Source organism: Cydia strobilella, chromosome 11, assembly GCF_947568885.1.
Source record: "Cydia strobilella chromosome 11, ilCydStro3.1, whole genome shotgun sequence".
NCBI classification, from domain to species: Eukaryota; Metazoa; Arthropoda; class Insecta; order Lepidoptera; family Tortricidae; genus Cydia; species Cydia strobilella.
The window spans coordinates 3,119,250-3,137,801 of record NC_086051.1 but is presented as its reverse complement, the minus strand read 5'-3'; the positions used below and the strand labels follow the sequence as shown (position 1 = coordinate 3,137,801).

Genomic DNA, 18,552 nt, shown 5'->3' with positions numbered 1-18,552 from the left:
TGAAAATTTCAACCGGTAAATAGTGTATTCTATTTCATCAAAGTAAGCTTTGTTTCTATGAATATTTAACATTTATAAATAGCAACGATTTATGTATAAATATTAGATCTTATGTTCGTTTCAGAACATAACCCAAAGTGTCAAAACAAAACATGTGTTTCTTGACAGTTTGAGTGAGACTAATGAGACTATTGCGTTTACTTTATACTTAGTACTTACTTGCATTTAAATATTTAAATAAAGAAATATTTAGTAATTTAACCGAACACTGGTTCAAACACATGTAAAAAATGGGGAAGAAGAATAAGGATTCGTTAGGTCGCGCTCTCATCAAAGACAGATTTTCCAAGAATCGACACAAAAAACATGTTGAAGACACAATGGTAATTTGTTTACTGTTTACTTCAGTTTCATCAACTACACGTTAAATTTTATAATTTTACAAATATTCAATGACCGCTTGCATATAGTATAACTGTTTGGGTCCTGTTTGAGCGGTAGGCATGATGTGAGTACAAAATCTTGATTGTTTTTGTGAGCTGTAACCTACCTTCAATCCAATCAGCTTTATTCAACAGAATATTGAATTTTGTAATTATGTGCAATATTTGTTTAACTTCCAAGTTTTACATTGATAGGTAAATTAATACTGCTAAAAATTAAGTTTAATAAGTTGTAATATTGGATACAATGTGTTTATAAATTTTCGTTATAACCTCGTAAGGCCCACTATTAAAAAAATCTCTTTTTTAATTTGAATCTTGTTGTATAGTAAATTGAGATGAATATCGTTTGTGTGAGAAAGCAATGAAACAAGAAATGCTACTTTATTTGGTTTATGAAAGGTTCTAATTAGATTGAAACGGAGGGTGCATTTTAATGCACATGAGGATATACATATGTATGTTAGGCTAAACCTGAAGTAGTACTAGTTTCTGAATACCTGTAACTTTAACCCTAGAGTAGTCACGCCTCTCTGAAACTCGAGTGCTTGCATGGGGAACATTTTTCCACCCATAATTAAACATAGTTTTTTGTTTTAATAGTGGATACATAAATAAAAAGATAAAGATAAAAAATATTTATTCGTGACAATCACAACACAAGTACGAACATGTACAGACAACAACAGCAAGAAAAGAAGAAATCATCAAGTGTGCATCACAAAATGGATCCAACTCAGCATAATGCTAGCTATAAAGCCAGCGCTGGTCTTCTGTAGGGCCCATTTGGTTTGAAATTTTTATTATGGTTGATTCCAGCTTCACACAACCGAGATCAATGATGGCTACGACTGGGGTCGGCTGAACCTGCAGTCGGTAACAGCTGAGTCCTCGCTGCAAGAGTTCCTGTCTACAGCGGAGCTGGCGCAAAGGGAGTTCACAGCTGAGAAGATGAATCTGAAATATGTGAAGTCTGTGCCAAGTGAGGTGGAGGCAGCCACTTCGCAGCCTAACTTTGATGAGCCCCTCACTGTGCCTAGAAGGTCAAGATAGGTCTTTTAACAGATAATCATTACAACTATTGATAAATCTAATTATTATTTAATCATATACCTTTAAACGAGCAATTCTTGTATGTATATGTACATATTTATATATTTGGGGGATCTCGGAAACAGCTCTAATGATATGGGGGTTTTCGGGGGCGAAAAATCGATCTAGCTAGGGAATCTCTGGGCAAACACGAATTTTTGAGATTTTATATGTTTTCCGAGCAATGCTCGGTCTGCCAGATCGTAGATATTTTAATTAAAGGCGCCTAAACTTTCAAAGATAGCGTATAAAGCATACTGCCGTGGCCGGGTGGTTTAGTGGTCAGGACATTAGCCGCCTAAGCAAAACACCAGTTCAATTCGGGCCTCTGCCACCAGTGGACTTGCTCACTTTTGCTTTAGTATGACATCTATTTCAGATTACAGTTAATCATTATTATTTCATTTGTTATCCTAGACTGCTGAACAGAAACCTTCCTCTAATCTAATCGATTGAAAGTTCCCTCACAAGGAAAAGGAAGGAAATGACAGTTTTAGTTATATACTTAGTTTAATTATTCTTGTCAGACTAACAAATTTTTTTTACGTATTTTGCAAACAACTAACTATATGTTTCGTCTATAAATAATTAATTTAAGCAGCTCTATTTTAGGGAATTTATATATTATATTTATAATTCATAAAAATATTAGTTAGGTAAATAAGCATTTTGTAGTAGTGAGGGCTACCGCGTTTAATTTCGCCGCTAGGGGCGCTAGTGTAGATGGAGGTCTCAAAATGTCAAATGCATAGAAGTATGTATGTATGTAAACACTTTATTGTACATAAGACAGATTACAAACACAATAAAATAACAAAAATATATACAATGTACAAAGGCGGACTTATCCCTATAAGGGATCTCTTCCAGTCAACCTTTGAGCAATTGAGAATGAAACAATAAACAGATCAAGATAGACAAACGAACACTATGAACAGAAAGTAAATTATGGTTCAATTATTACAAACGTAAATAATTAAAACCTGTAATCTAGAATATAAAATAAACATATATATATATATATATATATATATATATACAAGAAGAAGAAGAAGTTTGGGGGGTTTCAAGCTTTTTTATCGGGAATTTTCACTCCTTATTCATAATTGTAGTAAATCTTTGTCCATCTTTGATTAATCGTGGTAAACAATAGATATAGCTCAATAAATGTTAGTGGTTTAAGAAAAGTGCCAACTAAAATATATGCAAAATTAAACACGTTGAAAAAATGGCACATTTAGACGTTAAAATACCTTTGTGTTTATTAGAACGTATTGATTTTATAAAAATAAGCATAGAAGAATTTTGAGATCTGCTTTTCTGGCCCTTCATCTACAGTGGCGCCAACTGGTGAGCACAAAAACGGTAGCCCTCGCAAGTTTATCTTGTTTTAATTTTCCAGACCTACTTGGAGCCCAGGCATCACTGCAGAGGAGCAGATCAACCACGAAAGAGAATCGTTCCTGGACTGGCGTCGCCACCTCAATGACTTACAGGTACATTTATTATTTAGCACATATACCAGTAGCCGCAAAAAATCTATCATATTGCTTTTTAGGGTTCCGTACCCAAAGGGTAAAAACGGGACCCTATTACTAAGATTTGGATCACTGTTATGCTGTGAAATGTAATGAATAAAAAATAAATAAAAATAAATAAATAAAGACTCCGCTGTCCGTCTGTCTGTCTGTCACCACTGTCACCAGGCTGTATCTCTTGATCCGTGATAGCTGGACAGTTGAAATTTTCACAGATGATGTATTTCTGTTGCCGCTATAACAACAAATACTAAAAAGTACGGAACCCTCGGTGCGCGAGTCGACTCGCACTTGGCCGGTTTTGTTTTAATTTAATTATTGAGTATTTTCTTAATTAAGTGACGGATTTGTCCTAAGACCCAATATTAATTTCGTCGTTGTTCCTAATTAGAAAGTATGCCTTCAACTGGTCACTGTGAAGTTGATTTTCTAATCAGGAACGACTCGATGGATTACGTGCGTGCTAGGCCCGCGGATAATGATGATTATACTGCATTCTTAACGCAAATCAATTACTTACCTACAGTAGCGGCAAATAATCTATCATATTTTATGAGATACATTTACATAATATTTTAGCTAATTTCTCAAAAAACGGCTTTACTCGAAGCTTATTGAACGATCGTTTCGTGTAATGGTACCACAGCTGACTGGTGTAGAACGCCTGACAGTACGCCCTGAACAAAGTTATTTTAGCTTGGTCGGAACAGTGAGCAAACCGACGCTTTAGCGATTTCGATGAAATTTACGATATAGGGACTTTTTAGGGTTCCGTACCCAAAGGGTAAAAACGCGACCCTATTACTAAGACTCCGCTGTCTATCTTTCTGTCCGTCTGTCACCAGGCTGTATCTCATAAACCGTGATAGCTAGACAGCTGAAATTTTCACAGATGATGTATGTCTATCACGGTTCACGAGATACAGCCTGGTGACAGACAGACAGACGGACAGACGACCAGACGGACAGACGAGCAGACGGACAGACGGACGGACTGCCAGCGGAGTCTTAGTAATAGCTAAGGGTCCCGTTTTTACCCTTCGGGTATGGAACCTTATAAACATTGAGGTAATCAGGCTTTGTTTGTAACTTTGTAGTGAACCTGAGCTTATAGCCATATTCAGCATTGTAATTTTTCTCAGGCGAAGCTAGGAGCCGCGCTAACGCCATATGAACGTAACTTAGAGCTATGGAAGCAGCTGTGGCGGACGCTGGAGAAGGCAGACGTTGTGCTCATACTATTGGACGCCAGGAACCCACTGCTGTTCAGGTTTGCTACATTAGTGATTCTAACCCTCACAGAGAGGCCATTATAGTTTGTATTTTTACGTATTTAAAAGAATGTAAACAAACCACAATTAGGCATTTTATTGGGTGAGAAAATTCTTCCAAGTCAATTAATTTATCTCGAAATATACTGATTTAAACTAACACGATTTTCACTCATAATTTTAAAACTAACACGGGACTTAATCGCGTACAAACTTACGTTTATTTATGGCCTGACGTTTCGAACGTGACGTTACGTTCGTGTCACAGGCAGACTGGCGAGGAATTGTATCAACATCTTCTTGCCGCGCGGGTTTTGCGAACTACCCGCACTCGATCACGACATCCGATGGTATGTGGTGGGATGTTTTTTCCCCCTTACATTTGCTAATTACTGGATTCCACGAAGACGGAAGTCCCCTGTCCCTCATTCTGATTGAAATTTCGATGTTTTCCGATTTCAAATGCTTCACGTACTTTCCTCGCCAGTCTTTGACCACGAACGTAACGTCACGTTCGAAACGTCAGGCCATAAATAAACGTAAGTTTGTACGCGATTAAGTCCCATGTTAGTTTTAAAATTAACTCGAAATGCCAAAACTTACAGAACCGCTTACTACGATATATTACAATACTCAACGTAACAACGAAGCTGCTATAATCGTGCTATTTTGTCAATAGGAATATATCGGAATGATTTGATTAATCAATAGTAATTTAGTTTTGTATTATACGCTATTACTTCGCCCTAGTAAAGAACCTAAAACGAGATCGAACATTTAGTCATTTGAGGGTAGATAAAAACATTACACTATTAAATGAAATATAGGTTAAAGCCAGAACGATGAGGAACAGAACCAGGAAGTTTTCTATTTGGTTAACTGATAACTGTTAACTGGTCGCGTACTGTGCGGTTTAAGAGGAATTTCCTCCCGCGGACGCTTCGGCTGTGGAATGAGCTCCCTGCCGAGGTTTTCCCGAGGGGCTACAGTATGGGGTTCTTCAAAAAAGGAGTGTACAGGTTTTTAAAGGGTCGGCAACGCGCGTGTAATATCTCTGGTGTTGCAGGCGTCCATAGGCTACGGTAACTGCTTACCATCCGGCGGGCCGTATGCTTGATCGCCACCGACGTGGTATAAAAAAAAATGTTTCAAGTACCCGAAAATGTAAGAACATATTGTTTACATTTATTTATCTACCTAAAGATACAGACTATAGATAGCGCCATACTTTAATCCCCCGCTTCGAGGGTGCCCGAATGTGTTTCTCATAATGAGAAGCCACCCCGCGCCGATTCACACAGGCGTCGAAGGAGAGAAAGGCGCGCAAGTTTCGTCTCAATAGCCAGTGTGGAACTAAGAATCTGGATACTTTACAAGTTTACAGGGACACACGTTCCGATAGAAAGGTCCAAGTCTGCAAAACTTTCCACATGGAACGATTTCGGAAACTCAAAATATCGTGTGCTACTCTGCAGCGGCGCCACCATAATGAATATCAATGGGTTATATGGTGAAATGATAATAGGTACCCAGTAGGTACCTATTATCATTTCACCATATAACACATATATATATTTATTAGTAGGTAGGTAGGTATGGTAGGTATCACCATATAACCCATTGATATTCATTATGGTTGCGCCGCTGCAGAGTAGCACACAAAATATCCTATGGGGAACATTCCAAAACTAACTTGAATAGGTACAACTTTTTAGAAACCTTCAATGTGCCCATCTAAACTTACAGATGTGCCGACTTGGAGAAATACGCAAGTGAGCAGAAATGCAAATGTATCTTACTTCTCAACAAGGCTGATTTGACCACCGAGTATGAAAGGAAAGCGTGGGCAGAGTATTTTGGCAAAGAGGTAAGTTTAAAGTTTCACAGATTAAATAAATGTACTACATAGTACATACAGAATTCTGTTTAAAAACCGATAGTAACGATAACGGCGGAAAGTAACGAATCACGTCCTCCCTCCCTAACGTAATTTGTTCTCTTGCTCGCTCTGTAGACTGTGCACATAGACATAGTATAGTAGTTATAGACATGAAACCGAGCGACCAGGGGTAAGAGAAAGACATATTCATATATTGACAGGTTAATGTATGGCAGCATAATCCTTTTTCTCTTTCACTCTTATAAATTACGGTATTTCGCCATCGCCTCCTACCTATGCTGCCATAACCCGACCATGAAAAAAAACCCGGTCGGTGATAAGGACAAAGCATGGCACTATTTTCTCTTTCCTCTTATAGAAATCGCAATTAGACTATCTTTCTCTATCAAAGAGTGTCAGGTCCTTGACTGTGCACCTTTTACTGCTCGGAGCAGTCTCCCAGACAATGAGGGCTAAAAATAAATAAAATAAAAAAGCCGTTTATTCACACTAAGTTTAGGTTACATTCGTAGGTTGAATCTATCTTAATTTGCTTAGTGGTGAACCCCTCTTTGGGTGAAGGCCTCCTCCAACTCAATCCATTTGCTTCTGTTTGAAGCTATTGCCATCCATTGCTTTCCCACAGCCTGGGATAGGTCATCAGCCCAACGCTGCTGCGGCCGGCCAGCGCGCCGCCCTCCTGGTGGTCCTCTCCATTTTGTTGTTTCTATGGTCCACCTCTTGTCAGTATAGCGTGATATGTGGCCAGCCCAGCGCCATTTTAGGGATAAAGCTTGTGTGAGAGCATCGACTACTCTGGTCTTTTGCCTAATTTTTTTGCTGTTAATTTTATGTATCTTCCTTATTTTAAGGATACTTCTCTCCATTGCTCTTTGGGTTCTTATGATCCTAAGTTGGATTGTTTTCGTGTATGTCCATGTTTGGCAGCCGTAAAGCAGGCATGGCAAGAGGCAGGTGTCCATGACAATTTTCTTCATATGTAGACTGTAGTTGCCCTTCAGAACCTCCTTTAGTGACCAGAAACGTCTCCATGCTATGTTTGTTCTTCTTATCACTTCTTCTTCATTGTTATCCTTGCTGAATGATACTTGTTTCCCTAAATATATGTAGTCGGTGACATAATCTATATTCTTGTCTCCCACACTGATTGGCCTTTTGTGGTTATTTGTCATTTTATAAATGACAAATAAAGAGGGCTACCGCGCTTAATTTCTCCGCTAGGGGAGCTAGTGTAGTGTAGAGTTTCAAAATGTCAAATGCATAGAAGTTTTGGGGGTTTCAAGCTTTTTTATCGGGAATTTTCACTCGTTATTCATAATTGTGGTAAATCTTTGTCCATCTTTGATTATTCATGGTAAACAATAGATATAGCTCAATAAATGTTAGTGGTTTAAAAAAAGTGCCAACTAAAATTGAAAAACTGAACAGGTTGAAAAAATGGCACATTTAGACGTTAAAAAGATCTGTTTTTCTGGACCTACATCTACAGTGGCGCCAACTGGTGAGCACAAAAACGGTAGCCCTCATTGAGTGATATACTTACCACTGGTAGCACACCCTTAATCTAGGCTAAAGGACGAATTGGGCAGCCAAAAAGAACACGCGTATTTGTGTTCTTTTCGAAAAAACCCTCTCTGTAATGCATAAATTGGGGTACGTAACGAAGAACTTGTTAATGTAAAGTCTTTGTCAATAGCCACTAGATTCAGTTTGGTTTATCGTGTGTCTTAAAAAAGGGACAAAAAATTCACTTTAACGCTAATTTCTTTAAAATATTTATTCGAATTGAATTTTGAATCACATGTTCCTACCTCTTAAATCGTTTTTCTCTTACAGAATGTTCCTATAATATTTTTCTCCGCCGCAAAAGAAACAAATAAAGAGAGAAAAATCTCCGAAGAGAGTGAAACAGAGAAACCAAACTCTGATTCCGACACAGAATCGGCCGATTCAGACGATAAAAAAGAAGCCTTAAGATCTACCGAAGAAGATATAGAATTGTTTAAAAAGCAGATCCAAGATCTCGATAGTGCTGTCTGTAGTACTGCTGATAGATTGAGCAAGATACAAGATACTTTAGACACGGTTCTAGATAATCTACGATTAGGGAAGCCAATAGAACCTTTGCAAAGTGAGGATATTACAGAAAATACTGAAAAGAGTGTGGAGAATTCATATGAGATTTTTGATAGAGATCGGTTGTTGGAGGTATTGAAAAAGCAGGAATTGAGCTATTTGAAGAACCCACCTAGGATAACAGTTGGTATGATTGGTTATCCGAATGTGGGGAAATCTAGTACTGTCAATGTGCTGATGCAGACTAAGAAGGTATTTTTTTATAAGTAAAATAAATAACTAGGAAACAATTAAATTTTTTTTTAAACCCTTTGATTTTTGTTTTTAATTATTTCTAAATAATTATAGCAAACTTGGCCTTTATACGTAAATTAATTGTAGGTGAGCGTGAGCTCAATGCCCGGCCACACGCGCCACATCCAGAGCTTGGTGTTGGACGGAGACCTGCAAGTGCTGGACTGTCCCGGTTTGGTGCTGCCTGCATACGCCGTGGCTCCAGACTTGTTACTAACGGCTGTCCTGCCTATAGACCAGGTACAATAGTGACCCCACCACACATCCAGAGCTTGGTGTTGGACGGAAACCTGCAAGTGCTGGACTGTCCCGGTTTGGTGCTGCCTGCATACGCCGTGGCTCCAGACTTGTTACTAACGGCTGTCCTGCCTATAGACCAGGTACAATAGTGTCCCCACCACACATCCAGAGCTTGGTGTTTGACGGAGACCTGCAAGTGCTGGACTGTCCCGGTTTGGTGCTGCCTGCATACGCCGTGGCTCCAGACTTGTTACTAACGGCTGTCCTGCCTATAGACCAGGTACAATAGTTTCCCCACCACACATCCAAAGCTTAGTGTTGGACGGAGATCTGCAAGTGCTGGACTGTCCCGGTTTGGTGCTGCCTGCATACGCCGTGGCTCCAGACTTGTTACTAACGGCTGTCCTGCCTATAGACCAGGTACAATAGTGTCCCCACCACACATCCAGAGCTTGGTGTTTGACGGAGACCTGCAAGTGCTGGACTGTCCCGGTTTGGTGCTGCCTGCATACGCCGTGGCTCCAGATTTGTTACTAACGCCTGTCCTGCCTATAGACCAGGTACAATAGTTTCCCCACCACACATCCAAAGCTTAGTGTTGGACGGAGATCTGCAAGTGCTGGACTGTCCCGGTTTGGTGCTGCCTGCATACGCCGTGGCACCAGACTTGTTACTAACGGCTGTCCTGCCTATAGACCAGGTACAATAGTGACCCCACCACACATCCAGAGCTTGGTGTTGGACGGAAACCTGCAAGTGCTGGACTGTCCCGGTTTGGTGCTGCCTGCATACGCCGTGGCTCCAGACTTGTTACTAACGGCTGTCCTGCCTATAGACCAGGTACAATAGTGTCCCCACCACACATCCAGAGCTTGGTGTTTGACGGAGACCTGCAAGTGCTGGACTGTCCCGGTTTGGTGCTGCCTGCATACGCCGTGGCTCCAGACTTGTTACTAACGGCTGTCCTGCCTATAGACCAGGTACAATAGTTTCCCCACCACACATCCAAAGCTTAGTGTTGGACGGAGATCTGCAAGTGCTGGTCTGTCCCGGTTTGGTGCTGCCTGCATACGCCGTGGCACCAGACTTGTTACTAACGGCTGTCCTGCCTACAGACCAGGTACAATAGTGTCCCCAACACACATCCAGAGCTTGGTGTTTGACGGAGACCTGCAAGTGCTGGACTGTCCCGGTTTGGTGCTGCCTGCATACGCCGTGGCTCCAGACTTGTTACTAACGGCTGTCCTGCCTATAGACCAGGTACAATAGTGTCCCCACCACACATCCAGAGCTTGGTGTTTGACGGAGACCTGCAAGTGCTGGACTGTCCCGGTTTGGTGCTGCCTGCATACGCCGTGGCTCCAGACTTGTTACTAACGGCTGTCCTGCCTATAGACCAGGTACAATAGTGTCCCCAACACACATCCAGAGCTTGGTGTTGGACGGAGATGTGCAAGTGCTGGACTGTCCCGGTTTGGTGCTGCCTGCATACGCCGTGGCTCCAGACTTGTTACTAACGGCTGTCCTGCCTATAGACCAGGTACAATAGTGTCCCCAACACACATCCAGAGCTTGGTGTTGGACGGAGATGTGCAAGTGCTGGACTGTCCCGGTTTGATGCTGCCTGCATACGCCGTGGCACCAGACGCTGTTAACGGCTGTCTTACCTAAAGACCAGGTAATAAAATCAATAATAATGTCGATTCGAAGTTCAAGGAAAACTCAGATGTTCTCAGATGGAAATCGTTATATTGTTGTTTCATTCATTGACATTATAAAGTGTTTTATACGTTATTGTTTAAACGTTCTGAATAATGTTTTATCTTGTCTAGTTTTGCCATTTATATAAATTCTACCTTTTGTCCAGATGCGAGCTCACGACGCGGCGATGGCGCGGCTCTGCCAACTTGTCGGCAAACATGTGTTCGAGCAGAAATACGGACTTTTGCTGCCGCAAGACGATGGGGAACTAAACTACAAGCAGATACTTACCGCACATGCATGTGAGTAATACTTACGAAGTTTGAAAAAAAAACAGTTGTTTCAGATATATGTACATCGTTAAAATGTTCGCTTTGTTGTTGGCTCATCGTAATTATATTGCAAAGATAGGTATAACTCCGTAATAGATGGATACAGTCTAAGATCTTGCCTTTTATTTATTAAGTCCCCGGCAAGCTCGGCTCTCCATACAAACGTAGTTCCGTTCTCATTTAAAAACGATTAGCCAGATTGCTCTGAAACTTTGTACTTACAATAGGATAAGGTATATCTATGTCTGTAATTTGTTTATGTAGCTTCAGATAGAATTAAAAATTTTCATACAATACTTGTTTTTTCTCTAATACGTTTGTTTTATAAACTGGAGCTATATAAACTAATTACAGACCTAGAACCTCGTGTCGTTGTTTGTGCCTTTGTGCAAAGTTTCATTACAATACACGTAGTTTGTGAAGGGAACACGTAGTTTTAAAATGAGAGCGGAACTACGTTTCTATGGGAAGGTGAAATTCGGCCGAGCTTGCCGGGGACTAGAAGTGTTACTTATTTTACTGTTTTAGTACCTTATTGTAAAAATTTTTACTTAATGGCAATTTTTTTGTATTACTGTATGTTTTTGTGTTGGCAAGATACGAAGATAAGAAGTGTGCGATACAGCTACTGACATCCCGACACGCTACATCAGCGTTTCGTGGTAGTTTTCGATATACAGGAGCAAAGATTTGGAATAACATTCCTCCGCCAATAAGGAACCTGCAAAATGTTAACACTTTTAGATGCAAACTCAAGAAGTTTATGTATTTACACCAACAATCACAGGAAACTTTGAGTCATGACACTAGTTGCATATAAATTGTCTCTCGTATTTATTTACCGTTCGTTTTTGTCCCTTTTGCTTTGCCATGTTACTTCTTTTAATTTATAATTTTAAGTGTATGTTAGGATTACGTCTTATGTTGCGATAATACCATTTAGTTGAGGTTATACCGTGCTTGCAGTTGCAGGCAGTTTTAGTTTTGCCAGTAGCCGCTGGCGCTAGCAGCTGCAAGCTGGTTTTTTGACAGATTTTTGGTTTTTTGGTCGCATTCATAATTATTAATTGTCTATGGATTTGTTTGTTTGTTTCTTGAATGTTTTTCTTTTTTTTTTCTTGTATACTTGTTTTTTTATTTTTGTTTGTGCTCTTCATGTATATTTTTTTGGTTTGGTTAATATGTTTGTATATAATTAGGTATTCTATGTGTGTAGCTTTGTAATGTTTTAATATGTATCTTTGTGTGTTATCTGTCGTGGCATCACCGAATGGGCCCTACGGAAGACCAGCGCTGGCTTTATAGCTAGCATTATGCTGAGTTGGGTCCATTTCGTGATGCACACTTGATGATCTCTTCTTTTCTTGCTGTTGTTGTCTGTACATGTTCGTACTTGTGTTGTGATCGTCACGAATAAATGTCTTTTATCTTTATCTTATCTAAGATAGGAGATGGATTCGTCAAATAACTATATGGCTAGGCCCATAAGGCAAAAGAAAGTGGGGAAGACCAAAGAAAAGATGGGCCGATGACATAATAAACAGCGGGAAAAAGCTGGATGTATACGGCAAAGGACAGGGAAAGGTGGAAAAGAATGGAGGCTTTTACCCTTAGAGGGGCCACAACAAAGACATAGATATAGATCCATACTAATTTTATAAATGCGAAAGTCTGTCTGTTTGTCTGTCTGTGTGTTCCCTCTTCACGCTTAAACCGCTGTATCGATTTAGATGAGGCATAGAGATAGGTCGAGTCCTTGAGAAGGACATAGGATAGTTTTTATCCCGAAAATCATCCCTTAAGAAAGTAAAAAGCGGGGTGGAATTGAGATAATTAATGAAGTGCCTGCTAATTTGTGTGCATAATATGCTGAAATTGAATGATTGCTATGAGAATTTTTCCAGGCGCTATACTTACTTTAGCTGCTGTTACTAAGTTGACGCATAGAGTAACTTACACTAGAGCGGTACTGTCATAGTAAATTTTGTAACCCTAGTAAATTCACTGCCATCTGTCGACACACTTTAAAAAACTAAAAATGAAGATTTATAAAAATACGATAGAATGTATTTAAATATAGATAAATGATTTTTTTTATTTGCATTAATTATTTTTATGATTTTGACCCATGTTCTTTCACTGATATGCGTTAAAATTGTTAAATAACAAACGAAACCGTCAACGCCATCTATACGACTGTAGGCCAAAACTAGTAGCGCCCTCTGAACGAGAATCAAATTTTCTTGATTTTCGAGGCACGTTTTTTCCTTAGACTGTATCCATCTATTACGGAGTTATATCTATCTTTGGTTGACGCAGACGAAGTCACGGGCAAAAGCTAGTAAAGTATAAATGGAAAATACATTGTTAAGTGGAAAATAAAGCTATAATAATAATGTTTTTGTGTGACACAGTTAACCGCGGCTTCATGACCGCGGCGGGTCAGCCCGACCAATCTCGTTCAGCGCGGCTCCTCCTCAAGGACGCCGCTGCAGGCCGTCTCCGGTGGGCCCGCCTGCCTCCCGGCACCGCGCCGGTTCCGGTAGAGGAACTGATCAAAGATAGCAAGAGGAAGCCTACGCCGAGAGAAACCAGGGCGGTGGAAGTGAGTTTAATTTATATTTTCACTCGCGGTTTAAGAGGCCGGTGTCGATTTTAGTCGCAAAAATGTAAAATTTATAGATTTAGTCGGTGAAATTGTACACCTTTTGTTACCTAATTGAAATAACAAGTACTGGTTTCTATTAACACGTCTTCTTATCTTACCTTTTATCAGATCAATTTTTTGAAAACAGACTCACTAAATTAGTAATGTTTGCTTTTCTGAAGGACGTTTAGGTAAACGCGCGTAAAGCACTGATTTTGTCGCTCTTATTTGTAAATTTCGTAAAGTTTGGACTGCTAAACATGGTAATTTTGTATTACACATATCCTGTACTTGACGTTTATCAGACTACATTTTTATTATTATGACTTTGAAGTAGTGTAAATGAAAGTTAGACGAAATCAATTTTCTTCAGAAATTACTTCAAAACAAGTGACAATTTCTCTAAAAATCGACTTAATTTCAACGTAATTTTGATACTTAAACAATCTACAACATTTGCTGAAACTATTCTTATACACCAATTTGTATAATTTACCATGATTTTTTGATATTTTTTTAAAAACTGCCCCTTCTCTTCATGCATTACCGGTGACGCACGCTCGCGACCTCATTATTAGAAGGCAAGATGAGAAGACGTGCTAATAGAAATCAATACTTGTTATTTAGATATTACGTAACAAAACGTGTATAATTTTAACGACTAAATCTATCAATTTTACATTTTTGCTCCAAAATCGACTACGGCCTCTTAAGTAAGTAAGTAAATATTCTTTATTGCACCAAAATTATACATTTTACATACATGTAAAACTACAAAGAAATATTTAAAGAAAAAATAGAACCAGGTAACAACAGGCGGTCTTATCGCTAAAAAGCGATCTCTTACAGACAACCTTTGGGTAGCAGGAAATGTAGAACTCATACAAAAGTTTATACATATGTATTGCCGTAAAACGGGGTGGCTTTACGAAAATTTGGGTTTGATAGTTTTAAACCGGCCATAAAATTACCATTATTCGGTAAGGGTTCATCCATTAATTACGTCACACGAATTCGAGGGTTTTTTGACCCCTCCCCCCTCCTCGTCACACTTGGTCACATTTGGCAAACCCCTCCCCCCTACTTCAAATCGAATTAAGTATTATTAATATTTTATCAAAATATTTTCGACAAAAGAAATTTTATAACCCAAAACAGATTAGAAAAGAAAATTAAACGATTAAAAGCGATTATCCCCCTAAACGTGTGATGTAATTAATGGATGACCTCTAATACTTTATTGAATGTTTTATTTTGTCTAGGGTTGGGTGAGCAAGTCCGCCGAGATCGACGAGGCGTTTTTCGCGATGAAGAAAACTGCGGCGCACGTCAAAGGGAAACCGATTATGGGGTAAGAATCTTTGTTTTTTTTTATTTTTTTTTTATTTTTTTTGTTTTTTTTTTTTATTATTATAAACTGATCGGCGATTGGCCCTAGTCACAACACAGTTATAATTATCTTCAGGACAATTCGCCGCCTATTTCTTGTTTGCGAAGACCTTTACACTTAGTAGTACAAAAAAACCGGACAAGTGCGAGTCGGACTCCGGAGGGTTCCGTATTTGTTGTTATAGCGGCAACAGAAATACATCATCTGCGAAAATTTCAACTGTCTAGCTATCACGGTTCATGAGATACAGCCCGGTGACAGTCAGACAGACAGACGGACAGAGGAGTCTTAGTAGTAGGGTACCGTTTTTCCCCTTTGGGTACGGAACCCTAAAAATGACCGCGTTTAAGTATTTACAGTTTTTTTTCATAGTCAGCAAAATTTTCATAGCGCGAAAACTCTAGGGTTAAAAACCTTTCTTTAAATTCGAATTTATTTATTACTTATAATTACGTGCTCGTGTGATCTCGTAAAAACGTATTTCTCATCTAGTTTAAACATTTATTATAAAAGACAGAAACATTTATTTGTGACAACACAAAAAAAATAAACGCAGAAAAGGTGACAAATAGCTCCAAATGTCACAAATTCAGAATAGTGCTGTGCAGTGCTGTTCTATAAGTATTGTTCACCGCCGGTCTTCTTTTGATGACGGAGAATAATACACAAAAAACCGGCCAAGTGCGAGTCGGACTCGCGCACGAAGGGTTCCGTAGCATTACGCAAAAAACGGCAAAAAAATCACGTTTGTTTTATGGGAGCCCCACTTAATTTTTTTTCTGTGTTTACTATTTGTTGTTATAGAGGCAACAGAAACACATCATCGGTGAAAATTTCAACTGTCTAGCTATCACGGTTCATGAGATACAGCTTGGTGACAAACGGACAGACAGACAGTGGACTGTTATTAATAGGGTACCGTTTTTACTCTAAAACATGCAATGTAACCGTGACCAGTGATACTTTTTCGTGGTATGTCCCAATGATCAAACATTTGGGCCAATTGACGCGTTCTTTAGCCCTCTAGCAACGTTGGCGAGTCGCCAGTATTTGGCGCCCTTCATTTTTTTCCAACGTTAATTCGCGCGACCACACACAGAGGAATATTAATTAGTTCGAGGTGGCGTAAATACTTGTACAGTCCGTTACTCCATTAGAAGAAAAAAAGAAAGAAAAAGCATTTATTAGCACAACATAACATAAGACTAAAACTAGAAATAATTACACAGAATGAGGTTGCGCTAAATGGTCCTTACCATAGAGTAACTTATACTAGAGCGGTACTGTCATAGTAAATTTTGTAACCCCAGTAAATTCACTGCCATCTGTCGACACACTTTAAAACTAAAAATGAAGATTTATAAAAATACGATAGAATGTATTTAAATATAGATAAATGATTTTTTTTATTTGCATTAATTATTTTTATGATTTTGACCCATGTTCTTTCACTGATATGCGTTAAAATTGTTAAATAACAAACAAAACCGTCAACGCCATCTATATGACTGTAGGCCAAAACTAGTAGCGCCCTCTGAACGAGAATCAAATTTTCTTGATTTTCGAGGCACGCTTTTTCCTTAGACTGTATCCATATATTACGGAGTTATATCTATCTTTGTCCTTACTCAGCTTGGTGTCACGGTGTGAGCCAACATGGCACACTCCGCGACGCTGATTTTCAGTAAGGCCCAGTAAATGGACTAGTGAACACAAAGTAAAAAATAAATAAGGGAAAGCTTAAATACAAATAACAATCAAATTAGTTAATTAAAATTAGCCTATACCTAAGTCTTATGAATCTTCGTGTGTATGTATGTACTCGTATGTAAGTGTCTATGCGATTTGTGTGTGTGACTGAGTGTGCACGGTTGCCTGTTGCAATTTTGCTTAGCCAGTATGAACTTGGAGGTGAATTTTAAAGGTGGACACGGTTTTCGAATTACGTACTGGTGGTGGCAAATAATTCCAACACTTAGTGGCATTACAAAAGTATCGATTAAAATAACTCACCAAAACTTTGCTAAACTCTATAGTTTGTATCTTAAGGTAGTCAAATAATAGTTATTTGTGCAACAAGAGAGGAAAGTTGGTTTTTCTTGCAAGTGTTTATTTTGAGTCCCGAGTAAGCGAAAGATTCTATAATTGAATCACGAGCGAAGCGAGTGATTCTAAGGTAGAATCTTGAGCGTAGCGAGGGACTCAAAAACACGAGATGTAAAATAACTTTGCTCTCGTGTTGCACACATAATTTTTCACCTCAGTAGTGAGAACATATTAAAGGTTAAAATGTATTTCGAATTACACAGAATAAACAGAAAAAAAAGTATTATAATATGTACGATACGATACGAGACCGGACCGGACCGTACCGTACCGTACCATACCATAAAAAAAATGTAATAAAAGTATGAAGTTCATGGCCTTCACTAAATTAAAAAGCTACATTGTTTCACTCCCTGGAGTCAGGAAAATCGCACTTTCCTCACTCCAGGGAGTGACGAAAGTAGGCTTGTTCGAGTTGCTGAGGTGAAAATGTGTTTTTACATTTTCGGGTACTTGTTCTGTTAACCAACCAAATAGAAAACTGCCTGGATCTGTTAGTTATCGTTCTGGCTGTAACCTATTACATTTAATCGTGTAATGTTTTCATCTACCCTCAAATGGCTAAATATTCGTAGGATTGCAAGGGTTCCGTACCCAAAGGGTATAAAACGGGACCCTATTACGAAGACTCCACTGTTCGTCTGTCTGTCACCAGGTTGTATCTCATGAACCGTGACAGCTAGACAGTTGAAATTTTCACAGATGATGTATTTCTGTCGCCGCTATAACAATAAATACTCAAAACAGAATAAAATAAATATTTAATTGGGGCTCCCATACAACAAACGTGATTTTTTTTGCCGTTTTTTGCGTAATGGTACGGATCCTTTCGTGCGCAAGTCCGACTCGCACTTGGCCGGTTTTTCTTATAACGCGATTTTGCGTTTCATTTTGTCTGTCCAATATCTTTGTCCAATGTGCATTGCGTCTCACTCTCTCACTAAGCAAAATGTGAGACGGAAATATACATTGGACAAAGAAATTGGGTGAAATACCACCCGTATATAAATGTTGTTCCCATAGTTGACGGTGTCCTAAATCCAACCTTATACCATTACAATAAAGTCCATTTTCCAGCATCGTCGGAGCGCAGTCAGCCGAGCAGATGATCAGGAAGCCTTGGAAGTTAGAGAAGAAACACGCCAATAAGAACAAGAGAGAGAAACTTAGGCGTGTTTATGCGCATCTTGACGAACATTAGAGGGAGAAAGCGTTATAGTCGTAAAGTAAGAATTGATTATTGACAGTTATGAATTGACCCTTTTATATATAGCGAAGGTTACCAGTGAAATACATATAGTATGTCAAAGGACTGTCTCATTTCAAACATAGAGAGAATCATACTATCTTTGTCTTACACTAGTACTAGCACCCAAAAGAGCGGCGTACGAATCCTGAGTTCTTGAAACACGTTCGACGTTTTGCCTCCCTGTCACTAAAATAGATGTCATAATAATATACTATAGAATAAGTGCCAAAAAAACGGCCAGGTGCGTGTCGGATCACACATAGTGTGATAGTG

General features: G+C 39.1%; 1 protein-coding gene across 1 annotated transcript; it reads left to right on the top strand.

Moving 5' to 3' along the window:
• Positions 1 to 169: 169 nt before the first annotated feature.
• On the top strand, positions 170 to 18,339 carry LOC134745409 (large subunit GTPase 1 homolog). The gene is made up of 11 exons (XM_063679449.1): positions 170 to 383; positions 1,263 to 1,486; positions 2,938 to 3,031; positions 4,216 to 4,343; positions 6,091 to 6,211; positions 8,081 to 8,572; positions 8,702 to 8,854; positions 10,722 to 10,857; positions 13,302 to 13,492; positions 14,797 to 14,885; positions 18,108 to 18,339. The coding sequence occupies exons 1-11, from the start codon at positions 291 to 293 to the stop codon at positions 18,229 to 18,231; spliced, it is 1,845 nt and encodes a 614-aa protein (XP_063535519.1). The 5' UTR covers positions 170 to 290; the 3' UTR covers positions 18,232 to 18,339.
• The last annotated feature ends 213 nt before the right edge of the window (positions 18,340 to 18,552 follow it).